The sequence below is a fragment of the Meleagris gallopavo genome, chromosome 1 (assembly GCF_905368555.1).
Source record: "Meleagris gallopavo chromosome 1, MGAL_WU_HG_1.1, whole genome shotgun sequence".
Classification (NCBI taxonomy): Eukaryota; Metazoa; Chordata; class Aves; order Galliformes; family Phasianidae; genus Meleagris; species Meleagris gallopavo.
In genome coordinates this window covers 86384434-86409814 of record NC_139404.1, presented here as the reverse complement: position 1 = coordinate 86409814, position 25381 = coordinate 86384434, and the positions used below count along the sequence as shown (strand labels likewise).

At 41.8% G+C, this 25381-nt stretch overlaps 2 protein-coding genes across 2 annotated transcripts in view; one reads left to right on the top strand and one right to left on the bottom strand.

The window, feature by feature from the left end:
- The window catches only part of LOC104909327 (ephrin type-A receptor 6), a 450149-nt gene that overhangs the window by 27352 nt on the left and 397416 nt on the right, over positions 1-25381 (top strand). Inside the window, exon 2 of the mRNA XM_085239360.1 lies at positions 13255-13319. Coding sequence (XP_085095486.1) covers positions 13255-13319 — 65 coding nt within the window. The remainder of the gene's footprint in view (positions 1-13254; positions 13320-25381) is intronic.
- On the bottom strand, positions 20476-23110 carry LOC100549511 (uncharacterized). The gene is given in 2 exon segments (XM_085239369.1): positions 20476-22651; positions 22653-23110. Coding segments are annotated over 2 exon segments (1545 nt in total). The 5' UTR covers positions 23087-23110; the 3' UTR covers positions 20476-21540.

The following is a 25381-nucleotide window of genomic DNA, read 5'->3' as shown; positions in this document are numbered from 1 at the left end:
AAAGTAGCATTAGGAAGCAAGTAAAATGCTATTGTTAAAATAAAAAATATTTGTGTTTGGGTATTTTATACCTTAGGTTTAGCGTAAACCTTGGCAGCATGTAGACACAGACTTGCACTTTTTAAAAATCCACTGTCTTACTGTCAGAAAGGCAGGTGTTGAAATACTAGAAACAGTCCACAGTAAATGTAATAGACAGCAAGCTGACAATATGTTCTCATTATAGTATTTCTATTCAAATAACACCTAAGGACCGATGTCTATTGTTCCCCAGATATGAGAGCCAAAGGCTTTCTATAAAGGGCATACTTTTCCAACTATCTATCAAAATTTCTGCAGTCATTTCCAGGTAAAGAAAATATTGACTTGAAGTGAAGCATTTACAAAGTCAAAGAAGATAGTGGTAAAAGAAAAATATCTAAATTTGTTGATGCTGTAGAATTCATTAAATGGATTAGGAATACATGTAGAATTTTGAGTGTCAAGATTTTAACTGTGATTGAACGTTATTTGTTCAGGCTCATCCAGGCTAATTCAGAAGATTTTTTTTCCATCCCATTATGTCTCCTTAAGTTGTTATTTGGAAATACTTGTAGAATTGCATTTTTGTTCACACGGTTGAACAAAAGTTGTGTGGATGTCCTTACAGCTCCCCATTGCAAATACAATCATACATTATGTTTGTGTTTTATTATTGTAAAGTGATGTGATGATGCAATCAGAGATTAATTACATAGCATGAATAATAAATAGAAAACTCTGCACGGTTTGTGAAAGAAGTGGCTTATCCCTCTGAATACTGAAAAGCATATGGTGTTGAAAAAATAAGTATTTGGCAAGTGAGTTGTAAACAGAAGGGAACATGCAGACTTGCAAAAATTACATACAATGAGTTATAATAATCAGCTTTGGTCTTAAGTATGTCTCATCCACTTAATTGTTCAAATGAAATACTGTGTCATTCCAAGGTTAGTTGCTGCTTTCATTTCACTAGCTTCAGGGGTTTGACAGTATGTAGAATAATAGTACTGAAGATACAGCCGGAATCAATTGCCTTTGCCTCCATCAGTTCTCTCAGTAGGTACAAGACACTCTTTCATTTTAAAAAATTACATAAATTACATCTCTCAGCATGGTATCTTGCAATTTTAGGTATCAGGAATGAAGTAAAGAATTTGGTTTATTTATCTTGCTTATTTATATAGCACTGTCATATAAAAATCTACAATCCATAATCTCAGAATCACAGAATTGCAGGGGTTGGAAGGGACCTCCAGAGATCATTGAGACCAACCCCCCTGCCAAAGCAGGTTCCCTACAGCAGGTCGCACAGGTAGGCGTCCAGGCGAGACTTGAATATCTCCAGAGAAGGAGACTCCACAACCTCCCTGGGCAGCCTGTTCCAGTGCTCCGTCACCCTCACCGTGAAGAAGTTCTTACGCACATTCGTGCGAAACTTCCTATGCTGCAGCTTATGTCCGTTTCCCCTCGTCCTGTCTCCACGTACCACTGAAAAGAGACTGGCCTCACCGCTATGGCCGCCACACCTCAGATATTTATAAACCTGGATCAGGTCCCCTCTCCGTCGTCTTTTCTCAAGGCTAAACAGACCCAGTTCACTCAGCCTTTCTTCATAGGGGAGATGCTCCAGGCCCTTCACCATCTTTGTGGCCCTCCGCTGGACTCTTTCCAAGAGATCCCTGTCTTTTTTGTACTGAGGAGCCCAGAACTGGACACAGTACTCCAGATGAGGCCTTACCAGGGCAGAGTAGAGGGGGAGGATCACCTCCCTCGACCTGCTGGACACGCTCTTTTTAATGCACCCCAGAATGCCATTGGCCTTTTTGGCCACGAGGGCACACTGCTGGCTCATGGCCAACCTGTTGTCCAGCAGGATGCCCAGGTCCCTCTCTGCAGAGCTCCTCTCCAGCAGCTCATCCCCCAGCCTGTATTGGTGCATGCAATTCTTCCTCCCTAGGTGTAAGACCCTACACTTGCTTTTGTTGAACCTCATTGGATTTCTTACTGCCCAGCTCTCCAGCCAGTCCAGGTCTCGCTGAATGGCAGCACAGCCTTCAGGCGTGTCAGCCAATCCTCCCAACTTCGTATCATCAGCAAACTTGCTGAGGGTGGCCACTATCCCCTCATCAAGGTCATTGATGAAGATGTTGAACAAGACCGGACCCAGCACAGACCCCTGGGGGACACCACTGGTTACAGGTCTCCAGCCAGACTCTGCACCACCAACGACGACTCTCTGCGCTCTGCCAGTCAGCCAGTTCTCAACCCACCTCACTGTCCACTCGTCTGTCCCACACTTCCTCAGCTTTGTTATAAGGATGTCGTGGGAGACAGTATCAAATGCCTTTCTAAAATCAAGGTAGACTACATCTACCGCTCTTCCGCTATCCACCCAGCATGTGACAGCATCATAGAAGGGCACCACATTGGTCGAGCATGACCTCCCCTTGGTGAACCCATGCTGACTACTCCTGAAAACCTCCTTTTCTCCCAGCTGTCTGGAGATGGTATCCAGCACAAGCTGTTCCATCACCTTTCCAGGGACGGAGGTGAGGCTGACAGGCCTATAATTACCCGGGTCTTCCTTCTTGCCCTTTTTGAAGACCGGAGTGACATTGGCTATCCTCCAGTCTTCAGGGACCTCCCCTGTTGTCCAAGACCTCTCAAAAATGATGGAGAGCGGTTCGGCAATGACCTCCGTCAGCTCCCTCAACACACGTGGATGCACCCCATCAGGTCCCATGGACTTGTGGATCTTAGTATTGCCTAGGCGCTCACGCATGTCCTCTTTCCTGACTAAAGGAAAGTCTCCCATTCCCCACACCCTCTCACTAACCTCTAGGGTGGGGGATTCCTGTGGGAGAGCCTTTTCACTGAAGACGGAAGTAAAGAAGGCATTCAGTATCTCTGCCTTCTCAGCATCCCCCGTTACCAGAACCCCCCCCTCCCTTAGTAAGGGGCCCACATTCTCTCTAGTTTTCCTTTTGCTGTTAACATACTTGAAGAAGCCTTTTTTATTACCCTTTATCACTTTAGCCAGATTCAATTCCAGATGGGCTTTAGCCTTCCTTGTCGCATCCCTGCAGGCCCTGACTACATTCCTATATTCTTCCCAAGTGGTCAGACCCTTTTTCCACATTTCATGGACCTTCTTCTTTCCTTTGAGCTTGCGCATGAGCTCCTTGCTCATCCACACAGGTCTCCTGCCACCTTTTCCCGATTGCTTGCTCACAGGGACGCACCGATCCTGAGCTTGGAAGAAGAGCTGTTTAAATGCCAACCAGCTCTCAGAGGCCCCCTTACCTTCTCACGCCCAAGCCTACGGGATAGCTCCAAGTAGGTCCCAGAAGAGATTGAAGTTGTCTCTCCTAAAGTCCAGGGTAGCAATCCTACTTATTGCCTTTGCTTCTTCCACTCAGGATCTTGAACTCCACCATCTCATGATCACTACAACCCAAACTGCCCCCAACCTTTACTTCTTTAACAAGTCCATCCCTGTTGGTGAGAATAAGGTCTAGTAATACCCCTCCCCGCGTCGATTCCTCCACCACCTGCATCAGAAAGTTGTCTTCAACACACTGCAAGAACCGTCTGGACCGTGCGTTCCTGGCCAATAATCAAAATTCAGCACCACTTTCCATGCAAAAAAGTACAGAAAGAGGCTAAATCAGAACTTCATCTTGTTTTTTTCTATTTAGCACTTAACCCAGTGTGGTAACGCTGATGTACAACTGCTTCTCTGAAAGTAATGCCTCTATTTTATTGTATTGGCCCTCAACATCAGAGGTGGATGTTGGTGCTATGGCAGTAAAAGCTGAAACTTTCCGCCAGTGTCCTGTTACATTTTGTTGCCCTGCAACAGATGGCAGAAGGGTGCTGACAGAACAGCATCTGATATGGAAGTGTGTATGAAGCAAAGGGGTGAAACTGAATTCCTCCATGTGGAAAAAATGGCATCCATTGACAATCATCATTGATGCTGAATAGTTATGGAGACCAGTCAGTGTGTGTGAGCCCGGTGAGGCAGTGGGTGGTGCGTTTCAACAGTGGCAGCAACAGTTGATCACCTTTGCTAGTGCAGGATTTTACAAGCACAGCATGCAGGCTCTTGTTCATCATTGGCAAAAATGCATATGAAGGCTGCTCTGAAAGTAATGCCTCCTATTTTATTATGTTGACACATGATGTCAGAGGCAGAAATTGGTGGTATGGCAGTAGACAATGAACCTTCCCACCAGTATTCCATTACATTTTATTGCTGTGTGACAGATGGCGTTCCTCCTTGTGGAAAATTGAACCCATGGAACCAAACAGTAGATATTAGCATAGAGAAAGATGTACTGCATGGGCAACATTTCCATAGCAATGATGCCATCATAGCAGCTGTGAAACAGTGGGCCACCTCCACTGGTGCAGATTTTTATGAGTGTGGCATGCAGGCTCTTGTTCATTGGTGGTGAAAATGCACACCTAATGGTGGTTACTATGTTGAAAAATAGTGCTTTTGTAGCTGAGAATTTGCTCTATCAAATAAAAGTGTTATTGTGCTCTTTGTATTTGTTGTAGTTTCCATGGAAATAAATAGGAGGCATTACTTTCAGAGCACCTACATTAGTGAGGGGTCTGTAATGACTGGCAAAGTAATGAGAATATAACATTGGAAAAAAAAAGAAATTCATGATAAATAGAATAATGGCAGTGTGAGAAAGGATAAAGTAAAACTGAAGCTTCCGATACGAAAAATGTGTGCTTACACTCTGGAGGGAGATGAAGCAGCCTTCTAGTCTTGGGAGTATATGCATGTTTGCATGTAAGGTACAGAAAAGGTAACTATTTTGGCTCTGAAGTAGCAGGAGCATTATGAAAGTGTAGAAAAACGTGAAATTATTTAACAAAGGGAATACATTTTAAGTTCATTAAAAATTATCTTGCTAGGTTATACAGTTCTCTTGTGGAAATATGGATGAATAAAAAAGGTAGGTAGTAGGATTTTGGGCAAAAGAACTACTACTACTGTTTGTTTTAATGTTGTTAGCACAGAGCCACTGGGTTTGAAATTACATGTATTCAGGTAATAGCAGGGAACAGTGACACTGAAATAGATAACTGAATCAATTTAGAAAACAATTATTCCTTAAATGCCTGTATGGAATATATGGAAAGAAAAATGGTGCTGTGAGGGAATTAGTTTTTGAAGACGCTCACCGGATACTTCATGTAACTAGGTGTAAAATGCCACCAAGTTGAAGAACAGTTGTCTAATGTAAAGAAATATTGCACCCAGTCTAATAACTTATTGGGGTGGAAAAGTGAATTATCGTTAAAGAGGTGCTGGTTTTCGTACATGAAAAATTATCCTGACTTGTTTTCATTAATCAGAGGAGAATTCTGTGTGTTGTGTGCATACATATGAATATGAAAAAGGCCAAAGTGGAAATCAATTTTTAAAATTTCTGATTGTGAAATCGTTGATAAATTTTAAAAAGGCCAGTTTTGGATAATAGCTCAGTCTATTTTAGAGGTAGCATGAAAACAAAAATAAAAGCACTTCTAATAATTAATAGGAAAAAAAAAAGTACACAAGTGTAAATAAATATCCACTAGAAAGTAACTTAAAAAGGAAATTTAAAAGGGTAAATTTGAAGGAAATTTAAAATAAAAGAAATTATGTTAGGTAAAAGCTGGTGTCTCAAAATATTCAAGATGAATGGAATTTCTCTATTGTGAATAAAAAATATTGTTTGAATGGTATTGAACTATGTTTGGAAAGAAACAAAGAAACAAAGAAAATAATTTAGAAATTTAGAAATTAGTGTTTTCTTCACATAATATGAAAAAATGTCAAGCATTCCCCACCACCTAGCATAGAAAATTCTCTTACAAAAGTCCTGGAAGAATTGGCTGAGGAGATCTCTGGGCAACTAATGGTAAATTTAATGAGTTTAGGGACAGAGGGAATTTAAGAGTATTGGAAGAGCGTATGTGTTAAAGTACTAGTTTGAAAAGAAAAGAGAAGCTCCATTAACCAGGAAACTAGATTTTTATAAAAATCAGTGCTGGAGAGGATTTGAGAAGTCATTTAGCTTTTTCCCTCTGCCCTAAGACAGTATGAGTTTATGTAAAAAGCAATTTTTAACCTGTCTTAAAAGCCTTCTATCCTGGAGATTCCTCAACTTTGCAATTAGTCTCAACTATCTCTATTCTTTACAACTGTAGAGGTAGTAAGGATTTTCCTAAAGTCTAACATAAAACTCTCTTTACTGTAATTTAAATCCCTTCTTCCTTACTAACTATTAGTAAAGAGATCAGATCATTCTATTTGGCTTAAGCTGACTTTGATCCTCTTGGGGATCATGACTGGGAAGCCCCTCTATTTTAACCTCCAAGGTGCATGAGTCCAGTACAGTTAGAGCCTTCCAGAGCTCAGCCTTTCTAGAGCTCTCATTGTTCCTGCTGCTCACCTGCACCCTCTTGGCAATTATCTCCATATTTCTTGAAGTCAGGCACTGAAAATCTGACACAGAACTTCCTTACAAAAATCTTACAAATGTTGAAGAGTGGGAAGGATTAGTTTATGTTTTTCATTGCTGTAAACCTGTTTATTTATCTCAGTCACACAACATTGCTGGTACTTTTTTTGCTATGTGATTTGCTGTGACCCTGTATACTTTTTCTGAAGAACTGCTATCTAGATGGGGGCTCCAGTCCTTTATTGCCACAGCTCATTAATCATGCCTTGAAATAGATAGCTGTGGCATGCAAAATAATGGAAATATTGAAAGGTCTCAATTGATACACATGGAGTGAATGCCAGTTCATTTGTTTCAAAAAAAAGAGGCCTGGTCAAAAACAAAAGAATTAACAATATTTTTCCAGCTGATTATATGTTAATTGCCAAGATAACTTGAATATTACTTATCTCTTCTCTCCTTACACTTCAGGCAGACAACCACAGAGGTAATATGTTTAGATTTTATAAAGTATGACAAAATATCGCAAAATATTCTGACAGTATAAACCTTATCAAAGGTTCTAGTAAGTGAATTCAGTACATGAGCATCTAAGAAATCTTAAAGTAGTTTTTAGTGATTGGTATATCACAGAATTTTAGGTATTCCTTATATACAATTCAAAATTCTGACTGGTTGACATCATTCATTAGTAACATGCAAATAAATATTAAGTCAGCAGCTGGCAGAAAGAATAGTAGAGTAGTAAGTAAGTAAACAAAGCAGATATGTAAACAGAAAGCAGCCTGTAACACTTATTAAAGGTCAGTCCTTAAAAGTAAGACTTGCTTTAATAGAAACAAATGGATTTAAGAAAAATGCAAACCAAACTGAAGAATAATGGTGAAAAGGAGTGATTCAGTAAAGGACAGTGATCTTGATAGATTAATAGCTTCTTATTAGTGCTGTTCTGCATTAAAAAGTGGTCCGATGTGATCAGGGATATATAAACAGATTGTAAAAGTTGGGAAGGTTCTTTATCTTAATGAGTATTGTTAGAAGGAATGATTTCAGAACAGTTCAGGTAATACTTCTCTCAAAAAAATGAAAGAAAGGCCATAAAAACTGGGAAAAAGAAAATGCTGTCACTTCAGAAGAGAGCCATTGCAAGTATATTGGGGTGGGAAATGAGAGGCTTGGGGAGCTCAGAGTTTTCATCTTATAAATGGAAACTGATTACAGTTGATAAGTAAATTTTCAGAGAAAAAAAAATTGTGCCAGATTTGCCTGTCTCATGACATAGGCAGTCATGACCGCCCTTCTAGAAGATAGTGAAACTTTCCATCTGCTATTTGTGCGTGTTTTACCCTGCCTGGTAGAGACATCCTATATCTATGAACCTGGCATTGGCCACCCCACCAAGCAAATGATAGCTGGGGAGAGTGTGCTGCCAGGCCAAGCAAGTTGTTACAACATGCATGGCCATTGAGCCTGGTAGAGATGTAACACTGAGATGCATTAGTCTACAATGAGTGGGAGGTCAGTCTAGGTGATCTGATGGTCTATGCTGATGTCAGGCAATGAATCCATGGACTAGTTTGGCTGAAATCCTTTATGCTTTTAAAACTGTTGGGTCAGACTGTCTGGAGCTATGTAAAGAAAGGAGAAAATAGATGTCTGGAAGTCTTTTTCGTTGGTTGTACTGCTTGCAGAGTTCATCTTCAGAGCACAATCAAAATTAAAATTCCACACTGCCAATCCTCAGAGCTATGTTCATCATAATTTTAAATAAACCGGTTCCCTCAGGACTTGGCAAAAACTCTAAAAAGATTAATTTCAATTGTAAAGTCTAATAATAGCAGTGTAAGGTATGTACAAAAAAAAAAAGGGAAAACGGAACTTGATGTGGCATAATGAGTTATAATTGTTTATGTAATATCTATTAAAGAATATAGTGAAAAACAAAGCCAAACACTTTTAAATTATGAAGTTAACAATAGGTTTATAGAAATGTTTAAATCTGTATATTACTGTTGTCCAGATGACATCACTCCTGACTTGGTTACTTAAGGAGTGGCATGCAACTGTTAAATCTTAGTTCTTTTCATCAAATAGATTTGTAATGGTTCTTCATTTTCAGTTGTGGCATTACTTTGTAATAGCAGAACTCTTCGAGTCTTGTTCACTCTGCAAGTTTTATAGTCTGTGTCCCCTCAAAGATTGGACTCCTGCAGATGGAGGTTGGTGTCAGAAATGACAATAACATGCTTTTGCTGCAAGCAATTTATTTATTGCTTTTTCATAAATATTAACTTCAGTAGCTCCAGGTGTGTGCTTCATTTACAGTGGTAGCTAATGGCTTCTTCAGAGTGACCTCTTTGCATGAAGTCTCATTTACGAGGAATGGGACATTTTATGGCAAAGAAAGGAGAATAAACATGTAAGTGTAGGGACATGGGTCAGTAAATACAGCTTTCTAGGAAGTTTTCTCATTTTAATCATCACAGGTAGTGTCCACTGTCTGTAGTCTCTGTGAGTTTGAATTTTGAGTTCCTTAGAAACTGACACTATTCTAAAGCCAGGCAAGTGTTCATTCCTGTATGTAACTTGGATGTACATATATGTGAGCATTTCTCTTAGTCTGGAACTTCTTTGGCAGAGTAAATTTTCTGCCAAGGAGCTGTTAGTGCAAATTTGTCTGCCATTAGGTCTGTACTGCTGGGGATATACTGATTCTTAATTACCTCATTTAAAGCTAGCTTGGGTATCTCTGTCCCACGCTGAAGTCTATCGTGTAGATATCTCAAAATCACTGAAGTGTGTGAGAACTTTATTACTTTATCCATATCCTCATTTGTATAGCTGCTTCTGTTGATTTCACTGCTTTACAGGGATTTGTATTCCATTACCGTAAATTTTCTGTTTACTAGATCTGCCATTATTTGCACATTTTTGATTGCTAATTACATTATGTTTTTTGGTAGAAGTACTATTGCAAAGTCCGTTAACTTTTATGATTTTCATTTCTGACGTTGAAAATGCTGCTGTTCTAATTCTGGTTAGTAGCTGTTTGAATTCCCCAGTTTGAGGTTGTAGCAGATTCAGTGACTATAGGTGAGCATACGTAACCACAAATATGCTTATCAGGTAAAATGTATCAAAAGTTGTATATAAACAAAACTCAGTTTTTTGATGGGGATTATTTTCTAAATATATACAGGAAATATTATTAGATTGTACTTAAATTTAAATGTGGCTTACTATTAATGAACTCACTCTTAGTTTTTAATTTTTTTAATGTGTAGCTTTAAGCTTTTGGGTAGTACTTGATTAATTCAGGCAATAAATTAATAAATTTAACATTCACTGAAGAAATGAATTTTTTTTTCCTTCCCATGTTGAGATTCTTGTTCCTTTGAATTATTAGTTCTGAATGTCTTGATGATGTTTATTAAGTCATAGGTTACTAAACCAACATGCTAAACGTTGACATTGCTAATAGCAAAAGTCAGTTTCTGCCTGCAAGTCCACAGGTTTAGCAGTAAAATATAGTTTTTTATTTGATTATTTAATTAATTGTTTAATTAATTAATTTAATTAATTGAAGAATTAAAATATAATAGTAGTACTTGAAAAGTAGTAAGATACAATCTCAGCTGAGAAACAAAGATATTTATAAATAACCCATATTAGTTTGGTTTGCTTGAGAGGCAAGGAGGAGAGATGGAGACAAGAAAAAAGTACCTAGGATGAACTGCAGTGTTCTCAGAAATCAACTGAGCAAATGCTCAGTCTTGGTCTTTTTAATGAAAAGATATGTCTAAACCTACTGACTTAAGTTTTCTGGAGGTGACAGATCATCGGTACATTATTACTGGAGGGGTGACAGAGGAAACTGATGCTTTGCAGATCAAATACAAAGAGGCTTTTCTGACTCTTGAATAGGAGTTTGGGAGCCTGATGCAAACAAAGTATTATGACAGCTGTAAATCAGCTTTGTAAGTAATGAGAAGGCAGAATTGGTCTCGAAGGAATAGTGTTTCCATTTTTGGAAATAAAATGGTGCATGTAAAATAAAAGGTTGAATTTACCTTTGAATTATTAATAAACATTTGTAAATTGGTGAAACAGTGAAGAAATTGTGAGGAAAGTCATCATCCTCTTTGTGGAATATTTTTTTTAAATGTCATTAGTTTTTTTAGATGAATGATTAAACATTTAATTGGATAATGTTGAGTGTGTTACCTGGCTGTAAATTTGCTGATAAGACCATTTGAATTTGAGGTTAAAAGTCAACATACAGTTAAATATAGGAAAACTCTAATTGCCACTAGTACAGAAGACTAAGGAAGATTTTAGGCCAGGTTCCCTCCAGTCACTGATATGTCCTAGTAGATTGCATGCCAATGTGTCTTTTCCATAAGGCAAAAAAGCGATGACCTGATGTCTAGTATGTAATGTTTTATAGACACACATTATCTATCTATATATAACTGTATATATATATAGCTGTAGATGTTACTGTCCAAACAATCAGTGCACAGATAAGAGGTGGAAGATAATGTGCAACAGCATAAAACCCCCAAATGTATGCAAAGTGCTATCAAACTAATACCATGATCAAAATGCTAGGGGCACCTGTCCTATGAAGAAAGGCTGAGAGAGTTGGCTTGTTTAGGTTAGAGAAGGCTCTGGGGAGACCTTATTATGGCCTTCCAGTACTTGAGGGGAGCTTATAAACAGGCAGGAGCCTAACCTTTTACCTGATCTGACAGTGATAGGACAAGAGGGAATGACTTTAAACTAAAAGGGGGGAGCTTTAGGCCAGATGTTAGGAAGAGCATTGTGAGGCACTAGAACAGCCTACCCAGTGAGGCTGTGGATGCCCCATCCCTGGAGGCATTCAAGGCTGGGATGGATGGGATCCTGGACAGCCTGATCTAGTTGCTGGCAACCTTGCCCTTGGCAGGGAAGTTGAAATGAGATGGTCTTTAAGGTCCCACCTAATCCATTCTATGATTCTGTGATTCTGTGAAATGATAATAGCTTAATTTTTCTCCATCATTTAGCTATCAGAAGGAGAACGGTAATTTATGGGCTATGAGGAGGAACTGAGCTTTCAAAACATAGTAACTTGACAATTAAAATCAATTGCACTATGCAATACTTAATTTTATATTAAATTGTAATTTACATTTTAAAAATTAAATTAGGTCAGATTAAACAATTCCATTAGAGGGCAGTAGTACCTGTAGGTATAAAATCTCATGTACTAAAGTTTACAGTCAGCTTCTTTATTGCTATGATCTGTATTCTGTATAATTTTCACATTAGTAGTGAAAAGAAGAGAAAAAATGATGCTAATGTAATTTAACATATTAAAATAGTGCAGAAGTATTTTGCAATATACAATAATGCACATCCTGTCATATATTAAAAAAATAAATATTGCAGAAGCTATTCAAAATAATTTAACAGCTTTCTGCATTGTGACATTCCAGCTAAAAGACCAACTCTAACGTTGCCTTTCTGCATTCAGAACTATACAATTTGTGTATTGTATAACTTCCACTTACTTCTTGAAAGCTTGTGTCTTTTTTTTCAAACATCTTTCTTTGAAACTCTTGTTTTTCTTCATATTCTGGGCTTTAATGCTTAAGTTCACATACAGAATTTCTAGATTTCAAGGCAAGGATTTGCGAAATCATGCACACATATTCAGAAGCCTTTTAATGATGAAGCATCATTGGTAGTGTATAGTAAATTAGCAATGATTTCTGAGAAAGGTTTAGTTTTTCTGAGACATTTCATAATGAGATGTAAGCTTCAAAAGCTTATGTGTTTTGACTGTGTTTTTATTCCTACTCCAACACTGTACTTAGGCAAGAGGAATTGCAGGCATACGTACAGACTGGGAGGAGAATTCTTGAGAGTAGCCCTGCCAAGAAGGACTTGGGAGTCCTGATGGATGAAAAACTTAACATGAGCCAGCAGTGTGCTCTTGCAGCTCAGGAAGCAAATGGTATCCTAGGCTCCATCAGAAGAGGGGTGGCCAGCAAGGAAAAGGAGGTGATTGTCCCTCTGTATTCTGCCCTTGTGAGACCTCATTTGGAGTACTGCATCCTGATCTGGGTCCCCCAGTATAAGAAAGACAGAGAGTTTGCGAGAGTCCAGAAGAGGGCCACAGTAATGATCAGGGGGCTGGAGCATCTCCCCTGTGAAGACAGGCTGAGGGAGCTGGGCTTGTTCAGCCTGGAGAAGAGGAGGCTGCGGAATGACCTCACTGAAGCTTTCCAGTACCTTAATGGAGCCTACAAACACGAGGGGAGTCAACTCTTTACAAGGGTAGTTAATGGCAGGACAAGGGGAAATGGTTTTAAGTTGAGGGAGGAAAGATTTAGGTTGGATATCAGGGGGAAGTTCTTTACAGAAAGATTGGTGAGGTGCTGGAACAGGCTGCCAAGAGAAGCTGTGGATGCCCTATTCCTGGAGGTGTTCAAGGCCAGGTTGGATGGGGCCCTGGGCAGACTCTAGTACTATCTAGTATGAGATACGGAGGTTGGTGGCCCTGCATGCAGCAGGAGTGTTGGAGCTTGATGATTCTTGATGTCCCTTCCAACCCAAGCCATTCTATGATTCTATTATTTCATTGCTTTAATAGCTTTAAGCAGATATATTTTGGCTGATATAACTAGTTCAGTTCACAGTAGTTTATACTTTGCTTTTTTGTATAAGTCTAGTCCAAGCAATACCACAAACATACCATTTCTTTTTCCATTTTCAGTTGTGCTGCTTGATACTACAGCTGTCCTTGGAGAATTAGGATGGAAGACATTTCCTTTAAATGGGGTAAGTCACTCACCATTTTATTGTCTTGAGTTTGGAATTCTGACACTACTGAAGTCAATGGCCATTATACCTGACTGGATGTTCTTGCAGTATGGGCTTGATGGAAAGATTTTGGTTATTCTCAGGACCAGACCAGCCTGTGGTGTAAAAGGGAATAACAGATGTAATAATGATCTGAGTGCACATTATTATGCCCTTCTCTGGCTTTTCTGATTAAGAATCCATCACATTTTAAAATCTCATTCTAACTGTTATGCATCATGAAGTTACATATCAAAAATTCTTACGTTTCTGGCTATAAATACATTTTTTTTGTAAATTAGAAGGAAATTCAAGTTTTGATTTTATAACATGATTGAAATGAGGATCTAGTAAAATGGCATCAGGTTTGCTAAATCAGGAAAACATTAAAAATATGTTAATGCCATTAAACCAGTATAAACATTTTAAAAATATATTTAACTTGGGCTTGTTGCTCAGTGAACTGTTCTAGATTAAAGTTCACTATTCATGTTTAAAGTTACAGTTTTACAGTATTACTGGTACAAATGGACAGGCACTTGACATTCTGTTCAGGGCTGTGGAGTGTTGCAGGTGTATGATATATTTGGAGGTGGTGTGGCCAGCTGAAGTTAGGACAGAGGTGTATTTTTGTTATTTGAAGGACAGCCATCAATTCTTTGCCAGTGGCTACACTTCAGATGCTGTGTTCTCTTTCTACCTGGTTGATGCACTTAATAGAACTTAAGAGACAACTGTAGTATAACTGTTGAACTAAGATACAGTGGCCTGGAGCATTTAACACTTACCACATTGGCTTCTAGTCCTGATAACATTGTATGTGTTCTCAACAAACAACACTTTTGATTGTGTATCACCTGCTTTTATATTATCTGGCATTCTCTCTTATTTCTTGTGTATGGCACAGATATTTTGGATTTTCTGAAGTTAGCTGAGAAAGTATTATTTTTCTGAGTGAAAAATCTTGTTCCACTTTAATATATTTTATTTATTTGTGATTCATTCCTGCAGGAAGTAGAAATTGTCTATCCTTAATAATTCATATTTGTAAAATGCCTTCTGTGTCTCTGCCCTCAGGGATTTCAAGCAATGTGACATTTCACAGAATATCAGAATCACAGAATTGTAGGGGTTGGAAGGGACCTCTAGAGATCATCGAGACCAACCCCCCTGCCAAAGCAGGTTCCCTACAGCAGGTCGCACAGGTAGGCGTCCAGGCGAGACTTGAATATCTCCAGAGAAGGAGACTCCACAACCTCCCTGGGCAGCCTGTTCCAGTGCTCCGTCACCCTCACCGTGAAGAAGTTCTTACGCACATTCGTGCAAAACTTCCTATGCTGCAGCTTATGTCCGTTTCCCCTCGTCCTGTCTCCACGTACCACTGAAAAGAGACTGGCCTCACCGCTATGGCCGCCACACCTCAGATATTTATAAACCTGGATCAGGTCCCCTCTCCGTCGTCTTTTCTCAAGGCTAAACAGACCCAGTTCACTCAGCCTTTCTTCATAGGGGAGATGCTCCAGGCCCTTCACCATCTTTGTGGCCCTCCGCTGGACTCTTTCCAAGAGATCCCTGTCTTTTTTGTACTGGGGAGCCCAGAACTGGACACAGTACTCCAGATGAGGCCTTCCCAGGGCAGAGTAGAGGGGGAGGATCACCTCCCTCGACCTGCTGGACACGCTCTTTTTAATGCACCCCAGAATGCCATTGGCCTTTTTGGCCACGAGGGCACACTGCTGGCTCATGGCCAACCTGTCGTCCAGCAGGACGCCCAGGTCCCTCTCTGCAGAGCTCCTCTCCAGCAGCTCATCCCCCAGCCTGTATTGGTGCATGCAATTCTTCCTCCCTAGGTGTAAGACCCTACACTTGCTTTTGTTGAACCTCATTGGATTTCTTACTGCTCAGCTCTCCAGCCGGTCCAGGTCTCGCTGAATGGCAGCACAGCCTTCAGGCGTGTCAGCCAATCCTCCCAACTTCGTATCATCAGCAAACTTGCTGAGGGTGGCCACTATCCCCTCATCAAGGTCATTGATGAAGATGTTGAACAAGACCGGACCCAGCACAGACCCCTGGGGGACACCACTGCTTACAGGTCTCCAGCCAGACTCTGCACCACCAACGACGACTCTCTGTGCTCTGCCAGTCAGCCAGTTCTCAACCCACCTCACTGTCCACTCGTCTTTCCCACACTTCCTCAGCTTTGTTATAAGGATGTCGTGGGAGACAGTATCAAATGCCTTTCTAAAATCAAGGTAGACTACATCTACCGCTCTTCCCCCATCCACCCAGCATGTGACAGCATCATAGAAGGGCACCAGGTTGGTCGAGCATGACCTGCCCTTGGTGAACCCATGCTGACTACTCCTGAAAACCTCCTTTTCTCCCAGCTGTCTGGAGATGGTATCCAGCACAAGCTGTTCCATCACCTTTCCAGGGACGGAGGTGAGGCTGACAGGCCTATAATTACCCGGGTCTTCCTTCTTGCCCTTTTTGAAGACCGGAGTGACATTGGCTATCCTCCAGTCTTCAGGGACCTCCCCTGTTGTCCAAGAGCTCTCAAAAATGATGGAGAGCGGTTCGGCAATGACCTCTGCCAGCTCCCTCAACACACGTGGATGCACCCCATCAGGTCCCATGGACTTGTGGATCTTAGTATTGCCTAGGCGCTCACGCACGTCCTCTTTCCTGACTGAAAGGAAGTCTCCCATTCCCCACACCCTCTCACTAACCTCTAGGGTGGGGGATTCCTGTGGGAGAGCCTTTTCACTGCAGATGGAAGTAAAGAAGGCATTCAGTATCTCTGCCTTCTCAGCAACCCCCGTTACCAGAACCCCCCCCTCCCTTAGTAAGGGGCCCACATTCTCTCTAGTTTTCCTTTTGCTGTTAACATACTTGAAGAAGCCTTTTTTATTACCCTTTATCACTTTAGCCAGATTCAATTCCAGATGAGCTTTAGCCTTCCTTGTCGCATCCCTGCAGGCCCTGACTACATTCCTATATTCTTCCCAAGTGGTCAGACCCTTTTTCCACATTTCATGGACCTTCTTCTTTCCTTTGAGCTTGCGCATGAGCTCCTTGCTCATCCACACAGGTCTCCTGCCACCTTTTCCCGATTGCTTGCTCACAGGGACGCACCGATCCTGAGCTTGGAAGAAGAGCTGTTTAAATGCTGACCAGCTCTCAGAGGCCCCCTTACCTTCTAACACCCGAGCCCACGGGATAGCTCCAAGTAGGTCCCAGAAGAGATTGAAGTTGTCTCTCCTAAAGTCCAGGGTAGCAATCCTACTTATTGCCTTTGCTTCTTCCACTCAGGATCTTGAACTCCACCATCTCATGATCACTACAACCCAAACTGCCCCCAACCTTTACTTCCTTAACAAGTCCATCCCTGTTGGTGAGAATAAGGTCTAGTAATACCCCTCCCCGCGTCGGTTCCTCCACCACCTGGATCAGAAAGTTGTCTTCAACACACTGCAAGAACCGTCTGGACCGTGTGTTCCTGACCATGTTGGTCTTCCAGCAAATATCTGGATAATTGAAGTCCCCCGTAAGCACCAGTGCCTGGGGACATGACGCTACATCCAGTTGCTTATGGAAGGCCTCATCAGCCTCCTCATCCTGATCAGGGGGCCTGTAGTACACACCCACAACAGTGTCACCCTTACCAGTCTGCCCCTTGTTTCTCACCCATAAGCTCTCCACTGCTACATTTCTTAATCTCAGGCTTCACGGATTACTTTTTTAAAAAATATTTTTTTCTGCCTGTTGTAATCCTAGACATCATTTTATTCTGTTATATTCTATTATATTATATATACTTCCATGTTTCTCAGTTTGTGTTCAGTCTCATGAAGTCTGATATAATTCTGCAATTTTTTTTCCTTCAGAAAACCTGGATGAAGCAAATGATCTCGTATATTAAGTTTGTACTTTCAAATTATTATTTGCTCTAGCAAAAAGCAAATACTGCAGTATACTGTGTTGAGAAAATACAGAAAAAAAAATTATTGTTCTAGTTTTGTGATGAATTCTATTCAGTTAAACAGGGAGGCTGGTATTTGGAAATTAGATATAATTTCAGATATTCTGTAAATTCTGAAAAGTTTTAGTTAATCTGATAACAGTAGCCACAATATACAAGCATAAAAATGCACTTAAAGATGATATAAAATGTGGCTATTATAAAATATGTATTTTGGTTGGTCATTCCTACCCTTAACATTCATTTTGCAGCATACTGATGTTTTCAGGAAAACTGACTTTGCCCTGTTTTAAGAGTAAGAAGCATTTATTGGCATAGATAGAGTTTACCTTTAAAGCGGTGCTTTAAATTCTCTTTTATTAGAGAATTTACCAATAAGTAAAATGTGTTCTGTTGTTGTATTTTAATTGTTAGTGTAAGTATGTGGGAGTAAAGAGGTTCTTAGAATAAGGAAAACAGGACGTATAAAATAAGCAGTAAGGCTTACTGTGACATTAAAGAGACTGAGAAGTCTGGAGTGATAATGCAAGATAGAAAGGTAGTAACTTTGTGAACACGGGAAACAAAGCCTTAACTGTGCATGAATTAATATAACCTGTAAACTGGATAAAGGTTCCTGAGCACTTCAGCAAAGAAGCTTTGCAACACCTTTGAGCGTTATACAGGTAAAAAGAATGCATGATTTGAAGAAGCAGCATGATCAGTTTAGGAAGGAGAATGAGACACTGGTCACATACAGCAGTACATGATTGAAGAAAAAAAAAAGGTCTTCTGTTTCTCACAGCGCAATGAAAGAAAATGTCTTAGTTCAGTGTGCTGGTCCTGTAAAGTTTGTTGTGAGCACCAAGAGCTAGTGGCAATGCTGGACATCTGAAACAGTGCAGAAAAAAGGAACAAACAGCAAAGCAAAATAAATAGTGGAGACGAACAACATAGAAAATGAGTGTTCTCTCAAAAAGATAAGCAGAAGTGCTGATTAAAATCAATGTTTGCTGATTTTTCTGGGTTAGTCTTATTCCAACAAACTTCATTAAAATATAGCAAATGAACATAATGTTTTTGATAATCGATCATACTGAAGAATTGCATAGAACTATTAAAATATGGAACAACACATTACTTATGCTTATAAAATATTAAAGATACTGAAGATGAAAACTAAACTGGAATGTATTTCTGTAGTATTTTCATTTAAATTATTCTGAGAAAATATACACTGAGATACGTCTTCTGCCTGTTCAGCATGCTCAGTCTTGTGGCACCAGCACCTAGAGAGTCTTCGAGATGGGCAGGTTCTCCACTCTGCCTCCAGCGAGCACAATGAGGGTCATTTGCAGTGCTTCTCACTTGCACCCTGTGCAGCCATGACTGTGAAGAGAAATGTTACATCCTGCTTCTCTTCACAGCAGGCTGCTGCACAAGGCCTTCTCTCTCCTTTCCCTCTGCATCCTGACTTCTTCCTGCAGATAGGAGGTCATCATCCAACTGAGTCCTGTACATGCAGCTTTGTGTGAGACAACCTCTCCCACTGTCAGTGGAGATCTCTTCCAGGGTCAGCATCTCATGAGCCAATCACACAGCCTCTCAAACTTGCACAGCACCCAGGCGAGGGTAGCTGGCTTCTGCACCAGGTGCTGGAAGAGTTTGATGGGCCCAGCTGTTCAGACAATGGCAACAAGACCATGTGCTCAGGGACCCTCTCATATCCTAAGAGAAAGAGGTTGAGATGTTTCTTTCCAGGCAGCAGCAGAGGTGTTCTTGAAAGATCATCCAGCCACAAGAGCAATCCCTCTTGCAACAGGTGGCAAATCACAACTGTCTTCAAAGACTGGGAGGAAAAGCCTGTATTCACCAGAAGGTGGGTGCAGGTCCAGAGACAGTTGAGGCAGAAGCTAGGGTGCTGGGCATTCCTGGCCATGTGCCTCAGCAGTTTTCTGGCCACACCATGATGCTGATGTAGCTGGCTTCAACCTATTCAATGTTCAAGAAAGTGCCCAAGTAATCATGCTGCACCCCAAGCATCATCTTGATGGACAAGGTGCTATCGAATATATTTCTGCCTACCAGAAACAAGAAGCAGCTATGGAAAAGTGCCTAAGTAATTGTCTTGCTCCGATTTATAGGAGGGAGATGAGGTTCTTTTAATATTGTATACCCGGCGTGAGATTAAGAAATAACGGTTCAAATGTTGGTCCGACCAGTTTATTATAAATCTTAATTAGGGAGATGGGGAAAGGGAGGACGGACACTATTATGAATTAGGGTAATGGGGAAGGGAAGGAGGGCGATAGAAAAGATAGAAAAGAAGAAGCAAGGAGTCTCTATAGGAAGCAAGAGGGAGATAGTCACCACCATGGATCCAGCGTGGTTCATAGTTCAGTCTTTGATCTTCAGTAGTGGTGGGTCGTCGGGCATTGTTGTTCTGTTGACGACGACGGCGACGACGATGACCATGGCGATGATGGCCCCTTTTCAATGCTTTCAAAGTGGTCGAGTCAGCTGCCTTTGGAGTGACAGCTCAAATCCAAAGTGGTTGAGTCAGCTCTCCTTGGAGTGGCAGCTTCTGGCTCTGGGATCTCAGCAGAAACTCCTTTGTTCCCACCTTCCGGGCCTTGCCAGCAGATAAGAGGGAGCAGGGATGCCCATCTGCATCCTGTTTTTCACGGGACACGATGGTATCATTCCCCAATTTTCCCAAACTAAGCTGGAGCTATTTAGTCACAGGCCAGATCTTCCACCACTAAACACTCCTGAGCACTCTCTTCCGGAGGCAAGCAGCTTTCAGATGTTCCCAAAGTGATGTCGATTGTCACACAGTAGCACCCATTATTTGGCTCCTCAACAAATCAGTCAATCTTATCACAAGAAATACCTCAGGAAACAAGCTTTGAGACAAAAAAACAAAGAAGGATTCTCACACCACCCCGTGGCTCAAAGATTGCTTGAAAAATGAAGCATAAGTGATCCACGGTGGTGAGAGAAAGATAGCAAGCAGGAGGGAAAAGGAGGGAAGGGGACAGATAATCAAAAGTTACATACAATTACTACAAAAGATTTCTTGGGCTGGCTACAAATGTTGCCCTGATCTGTTGGACTTGTCCATCATCAGTTTTAGTTACAAAGTACATGAAGGATACAACACATTTTATAAGTTGAATAAAACATGGAATCATACACGCAACAAACGTTAGTTGCAACAACACACAGTAGATAAAATAGGATACGTTTGACCCATGGGCAATTTGTTTAGCAACCTTTTCATTATCATCAATTTTTAGACAACTATTAGAGTCACTCATTCAATTTGCCACAGACACCACTCGGTAATACCTCAGAAATGGTGACACAAATATGACATAATTAACAATAATCAACAATTATAACAAATAAGTAAAACAAATAGAGGTATTTGTGTCAGCTGCTTTCCCCACCCAGGAAGTCCCAGTATAAGCCAGGATCCAGATGGGGATTCTTCAGTAGAGGTTGTGGTGTTTCTGAATAGCCATACAATATTACACTTCAGTTACTTTACCAAAAGCATATGTAGTCCAATTGGACAATATGTAGACTTGCCATGTAATGTTTTCTAAGATGATTTAGTGTCCTGAGAACTCTCCACTTGAGCATAATTCAAATGCTGAGGGATATGAATACTAGTTTGGCAATTTCAAGTATTGTTACAGTCTACAGAACTTATCACAGGATAGTGTGTGCAGGATACCCCTCGGTATAAACCATAAGAGAGGTAATCCCAGAAATATACACATCTCTTATAGAAACTTAGGCACTTTCCAACAACCATGTTTTGGATGGAACTCCTGGACTGTTGTGACCCTGAAAAGCATCAGTGCAAAAGGCTTTATAATAGATTTCTTTTGTGGCCACATCTAACAGATATTAGATGGGTCCCTTCATTCATTTCCCAGTTTGTTTGGAATTTGGAAACCTTCCAAGGATATTTGTCAAGGGATTCCGTTGAGGTTAGGAAAACTGGCCTCAGGTTAGCTGAGTCAATCGACACAGTCTGGCCAGGGAGATAAGAGGGCTTCCCTAGCTTATCAGCCACTGAATCGTGACTCACAAGGATAACTGGCAAGAGTGGTGAGGCCTTTGGACAGAAGGTGTTAAATCGAGGATCTTGTTTCCCTTTGTTGTGAGCTTTCTAATGTATTCACCCTTATCCGCCCCCACCCCGCTCACTTGGGAGGGGCGAAGACATCAGTTTTCTAATGGCTTGGATAGCCGTTTAGGTTCCCTGGGAGAGGCCCTAGGAACTGGGGTTTTGCTTTCCTCAAGATGCTTGAGCTTTTGTTCTGGCCACCAGTTAACTAATTTCTCTAACCTGACTGTGGGTAACCCATTCATCAAATTTCGTGGAACACCCTTTAGCCAGCCCAGTGTCCAGAGACAGTTACGTTTATGATCAATATTTCGCCTACCTGTTTTTACTGACAATGAAACCCTTTCAGTCCGACTGAACTTTGGGCTAGGCGGCCTAGGGGCGAGGCTGACCGCTGCAAGTCTTATTTCCCTTGGCTCAGATTTAGTGGAGGAAGAAATCACCGGCCCATATTTTTTTCCATAGTTAATTAACTCTTGGGCAACCTCCCCCCACGTCCATACTTTGTATCCTGGCTGCAGATGGTTAGAGGTTACAGTTTCTTCTAACACTGCCCGGGTTCTTTCTCCCTGAGACATAGCCTGTATTTTTCCTTGCAGTTGTATGCCTATAGGTTTTAACGACTCTGGAAGCCCCCTAATTAGAGGTGTCATCCTTTCAGGATCAACAGGCATCATCATAGGTGATTCACGGTGTGGCTGCAGCTTTCTATCATACATCATCTGGAGACAAGCAGCCTTTTGAACACTCTCTACTAACTGATGAGTTGTTCCAGTAATGGCAAGAGGGTCTACCCTTTCTAAAGGGTTGAGACCACCTGCCCAGTAGGCAGCCCTCTGTGTTAAGGACCAGGCAGCACGATTGTTGCCAGCAGTTAAAAATACTCCTGGTCCCCAATAACCTTCTGCTTCCTTTTCTGTTAACCGAATCTGGTCACCACCAGTGAGACTAACCCTCCATACATAATCTGTCTCTGATTCCTTTGGAGAGCAGCTAAAATCCTTTTTCAGTTTTGCTAGTTTGGTGGCTGAGAAGGGAATTTCCTTAACATTCGTTTGAGGATCTAGATCCTCGCTGTTATCGAAGGTATATTCGGTTTTTATCAAAGGATGCAACTGGGCTATTGGGGTTTCTAATTTGTCTAGTCTTTCCTTTATTTCTTGCAGTCCTTGTAGAGGAAAAGTTTTTTCTTGAGGCAAACTGGGCGACAGTATCACTAGTATTCTTACATGTTAACAGTTCCTTAAAAGCCATCTTCAACAAAGCCGAATTACGTTTCTCTCTTTCTAATTGTTCCTCAAGGTTCACTATCTGATTCTGCAGAGTTTTTACCAGTTCCTGTGTTACTTTAACCGATTCCTGCAGTGCTTGTATAGTTTGGGTTTCTGCCGAAGGCTTTTCATCTCGGAACTCCACGGCAGCTTTTAAAGCAGCCCCAAGTACGGCACAAATAAACGACTTTCCTTTTCCAGCTCGGGTACGAGCGTTCTTTTGCAGAACACTAATTCGGTCCGAGACACTCTGCAAGTTATACCAGTACTGTCGTGCCCAATCCACACCTGATAAAGAGGGTCGAGCACCATGTTTTTCTAAAAGATCAAATAATACATCTTCACTTTTCATGGTGTCAATGCTGTCACTCATTTTTTCAATACGCTGAAAGATCTACACTAAAGGAAGAAGAGGTGCACATATTCAAAAGTTCAGGTAACTTCTTACCTCCCCCCAGGAGGCACACAACACCTATTAAACAAATGCAAATGCTCCAATCACTCTTCCCTTTCTCTGAGGGAAGCACAAAAAAAGGTTCAAATTTCACACTTAGGTTACAAGGTACTTAAATCACAAAATGCAGTGAAGTCTTCCCGAGGAGGCACACACGTATTAAACAAAATTCAAATAGTCGAAATACGTCCCCGAGAGGTATACACGTAAAAAGTAAAATTTCAGAATATGGAGGGGTCTTCCTGGAGAAGGACTCACGTCTCAGTTTATATCGCTCCTTGCAACTCCAGGAGGTGCACACAGCTCAAACCACTCCTCCCTTTCTTTGGGGGGAGCACAAAAAATGCAAAGAAGGTCTTCTTGGAGAGGCACACAAGTTTAAGTCACAAATTCAGTTACAAGATAACCACAGAGAGGTCTTCCCGAGGAGGCACACACATATTAAATAAAATGCAAATAGTCAAAATACGTCCCCGAGAGGTACACGCATAAACAGCAAAGTTTCAGAATACGGAGCGGTCTTCCTGGAGAAGGACTCATGTCTAAATTTTCAAAAAATATCGCCCCTTGCAATTCCAGGAGGTACACACAAAGAAAGCTTCAGACTACACCTGGAAGGACAACACTCTCACGGTGGGTATCCTGCCTTCGACTATGCCATTAAATAAGTGTCTCGCTCCGATTTATAGGAGCAGATGCCTCCAGGCTGCTTTCACCTGGTCCTGGAGCCAGAGCGCGCTTTTCTCCACGTGCAGATAGGAGCCCGTGCAGAAGGTGTCAAGCAAGCTGGGCCCCTGTTTTTCCCTCAGCTCCTCCTGATCGTGGTGCAGAAAGCAGAGCATGTCCCCCAGCAGCCGCTGCCTCGTGCAGGTGCACTCCAGCTGCACGCGCAGACAGGACCTGCTCGTGGCTGTCTCCTCCGCGTCGTCCAGCTCCACATGGAAGGTGTGCCCGGGAGGAGGCCTCACGAGCACAAGCAGGTGGTAGAGGATGTTGTCTTGGGCACTCCATCCTTCGTAGATGCAGGCCACCCCGATGGCCGGCTGCAGCCGGGGCATGAAGCTTTGGCAGGATTTTCCTCAACAGGTGCGCAGAAGGTCATCCACCAGCTCCTCCACCAGCTGGCACTTGTCAGCCATGTACGGTGCTGGCCACTGGGTACTGTCGGCCCAAACTTCGCCTAGGTTGCAAGTCTCATCCAAGTCACTGTCTTTTTTGACCTCCTCATTCTCCTCCTCTTCGTTTCTGAAGCTCTTCTGGTTGCTGCTGCCACAGGCCAGATTACATTCCACTTTCATGAGGCAGAAGCAGAGCCTAAGGAAGACGACAAAGATGGCAGCACACACCCAAATCTCAGTGCTGCTCTCTAACAAATATTTTGTTTTCCTAATGCACCAAAGGAAGCCAAAGAGCAGGAAAAAGACTCCAGTAATGGCCCAGACCTGCCAGTGCTGCAGGACAGCAAGGAGCAGGGCTCCTTGGCTGCCCAGTTCTGTCCCTGACTCCTTTGCTCCATGCTGTGCAGTGGCTGAGCCATGTCCGGTCTCAGCTGCTCCATATGCAGCTGAATGTGCACATACAGATCACCATTCACAAGGTGAATTCCCAAAAGGATGATTCCTATCAATGCCAGCGTGATGAAGACCACCTGAGCCATAGCCACTAGCAGGTGTGTACTATGCTCACTGAAGCCCTAAGCCAAAGTGCCACAGCACTGCCTCTATTGCAGCTTCCTGACATGGATCGCAGTGTGAGTCGTCTGCTGCTGTCACAGACACGACCACATCACTGCACCACTCCTGTCTACAGTCTCCTGTTTCATCTCTGTAAGAGATTATTCTTTTACATGGTTGTCTCAAAGCTTGCTGGGGACACAGATGGACAAGTCCAAGCAAGTCCTGGGCAAATGTTGAGAAATCCTTTGTCTGAGGAACACAGATGGACAAATCCAAGAAAGTCCTGGGCAGGAGTTGAGAAATCCTTTGTCTGGAGAGCACTGATGGACAAATCCTGGGCAAGGGTTGTGAAATTCTTTGTCTGAGGGACATAGATGGGCAAGGCCAGGGGCAACAAGAAAGAGATAAGCTGCAGCTTAGTGGCCGTGAGATGGTCTTTTGTGTGGACTTATCTCAAGGAAGATAGGCATCTCAGGGGATACTCACATGACTCTTGCTCAAGCCTTGAGAAAAGAAGACTGAGAGGGGACCTGATCCA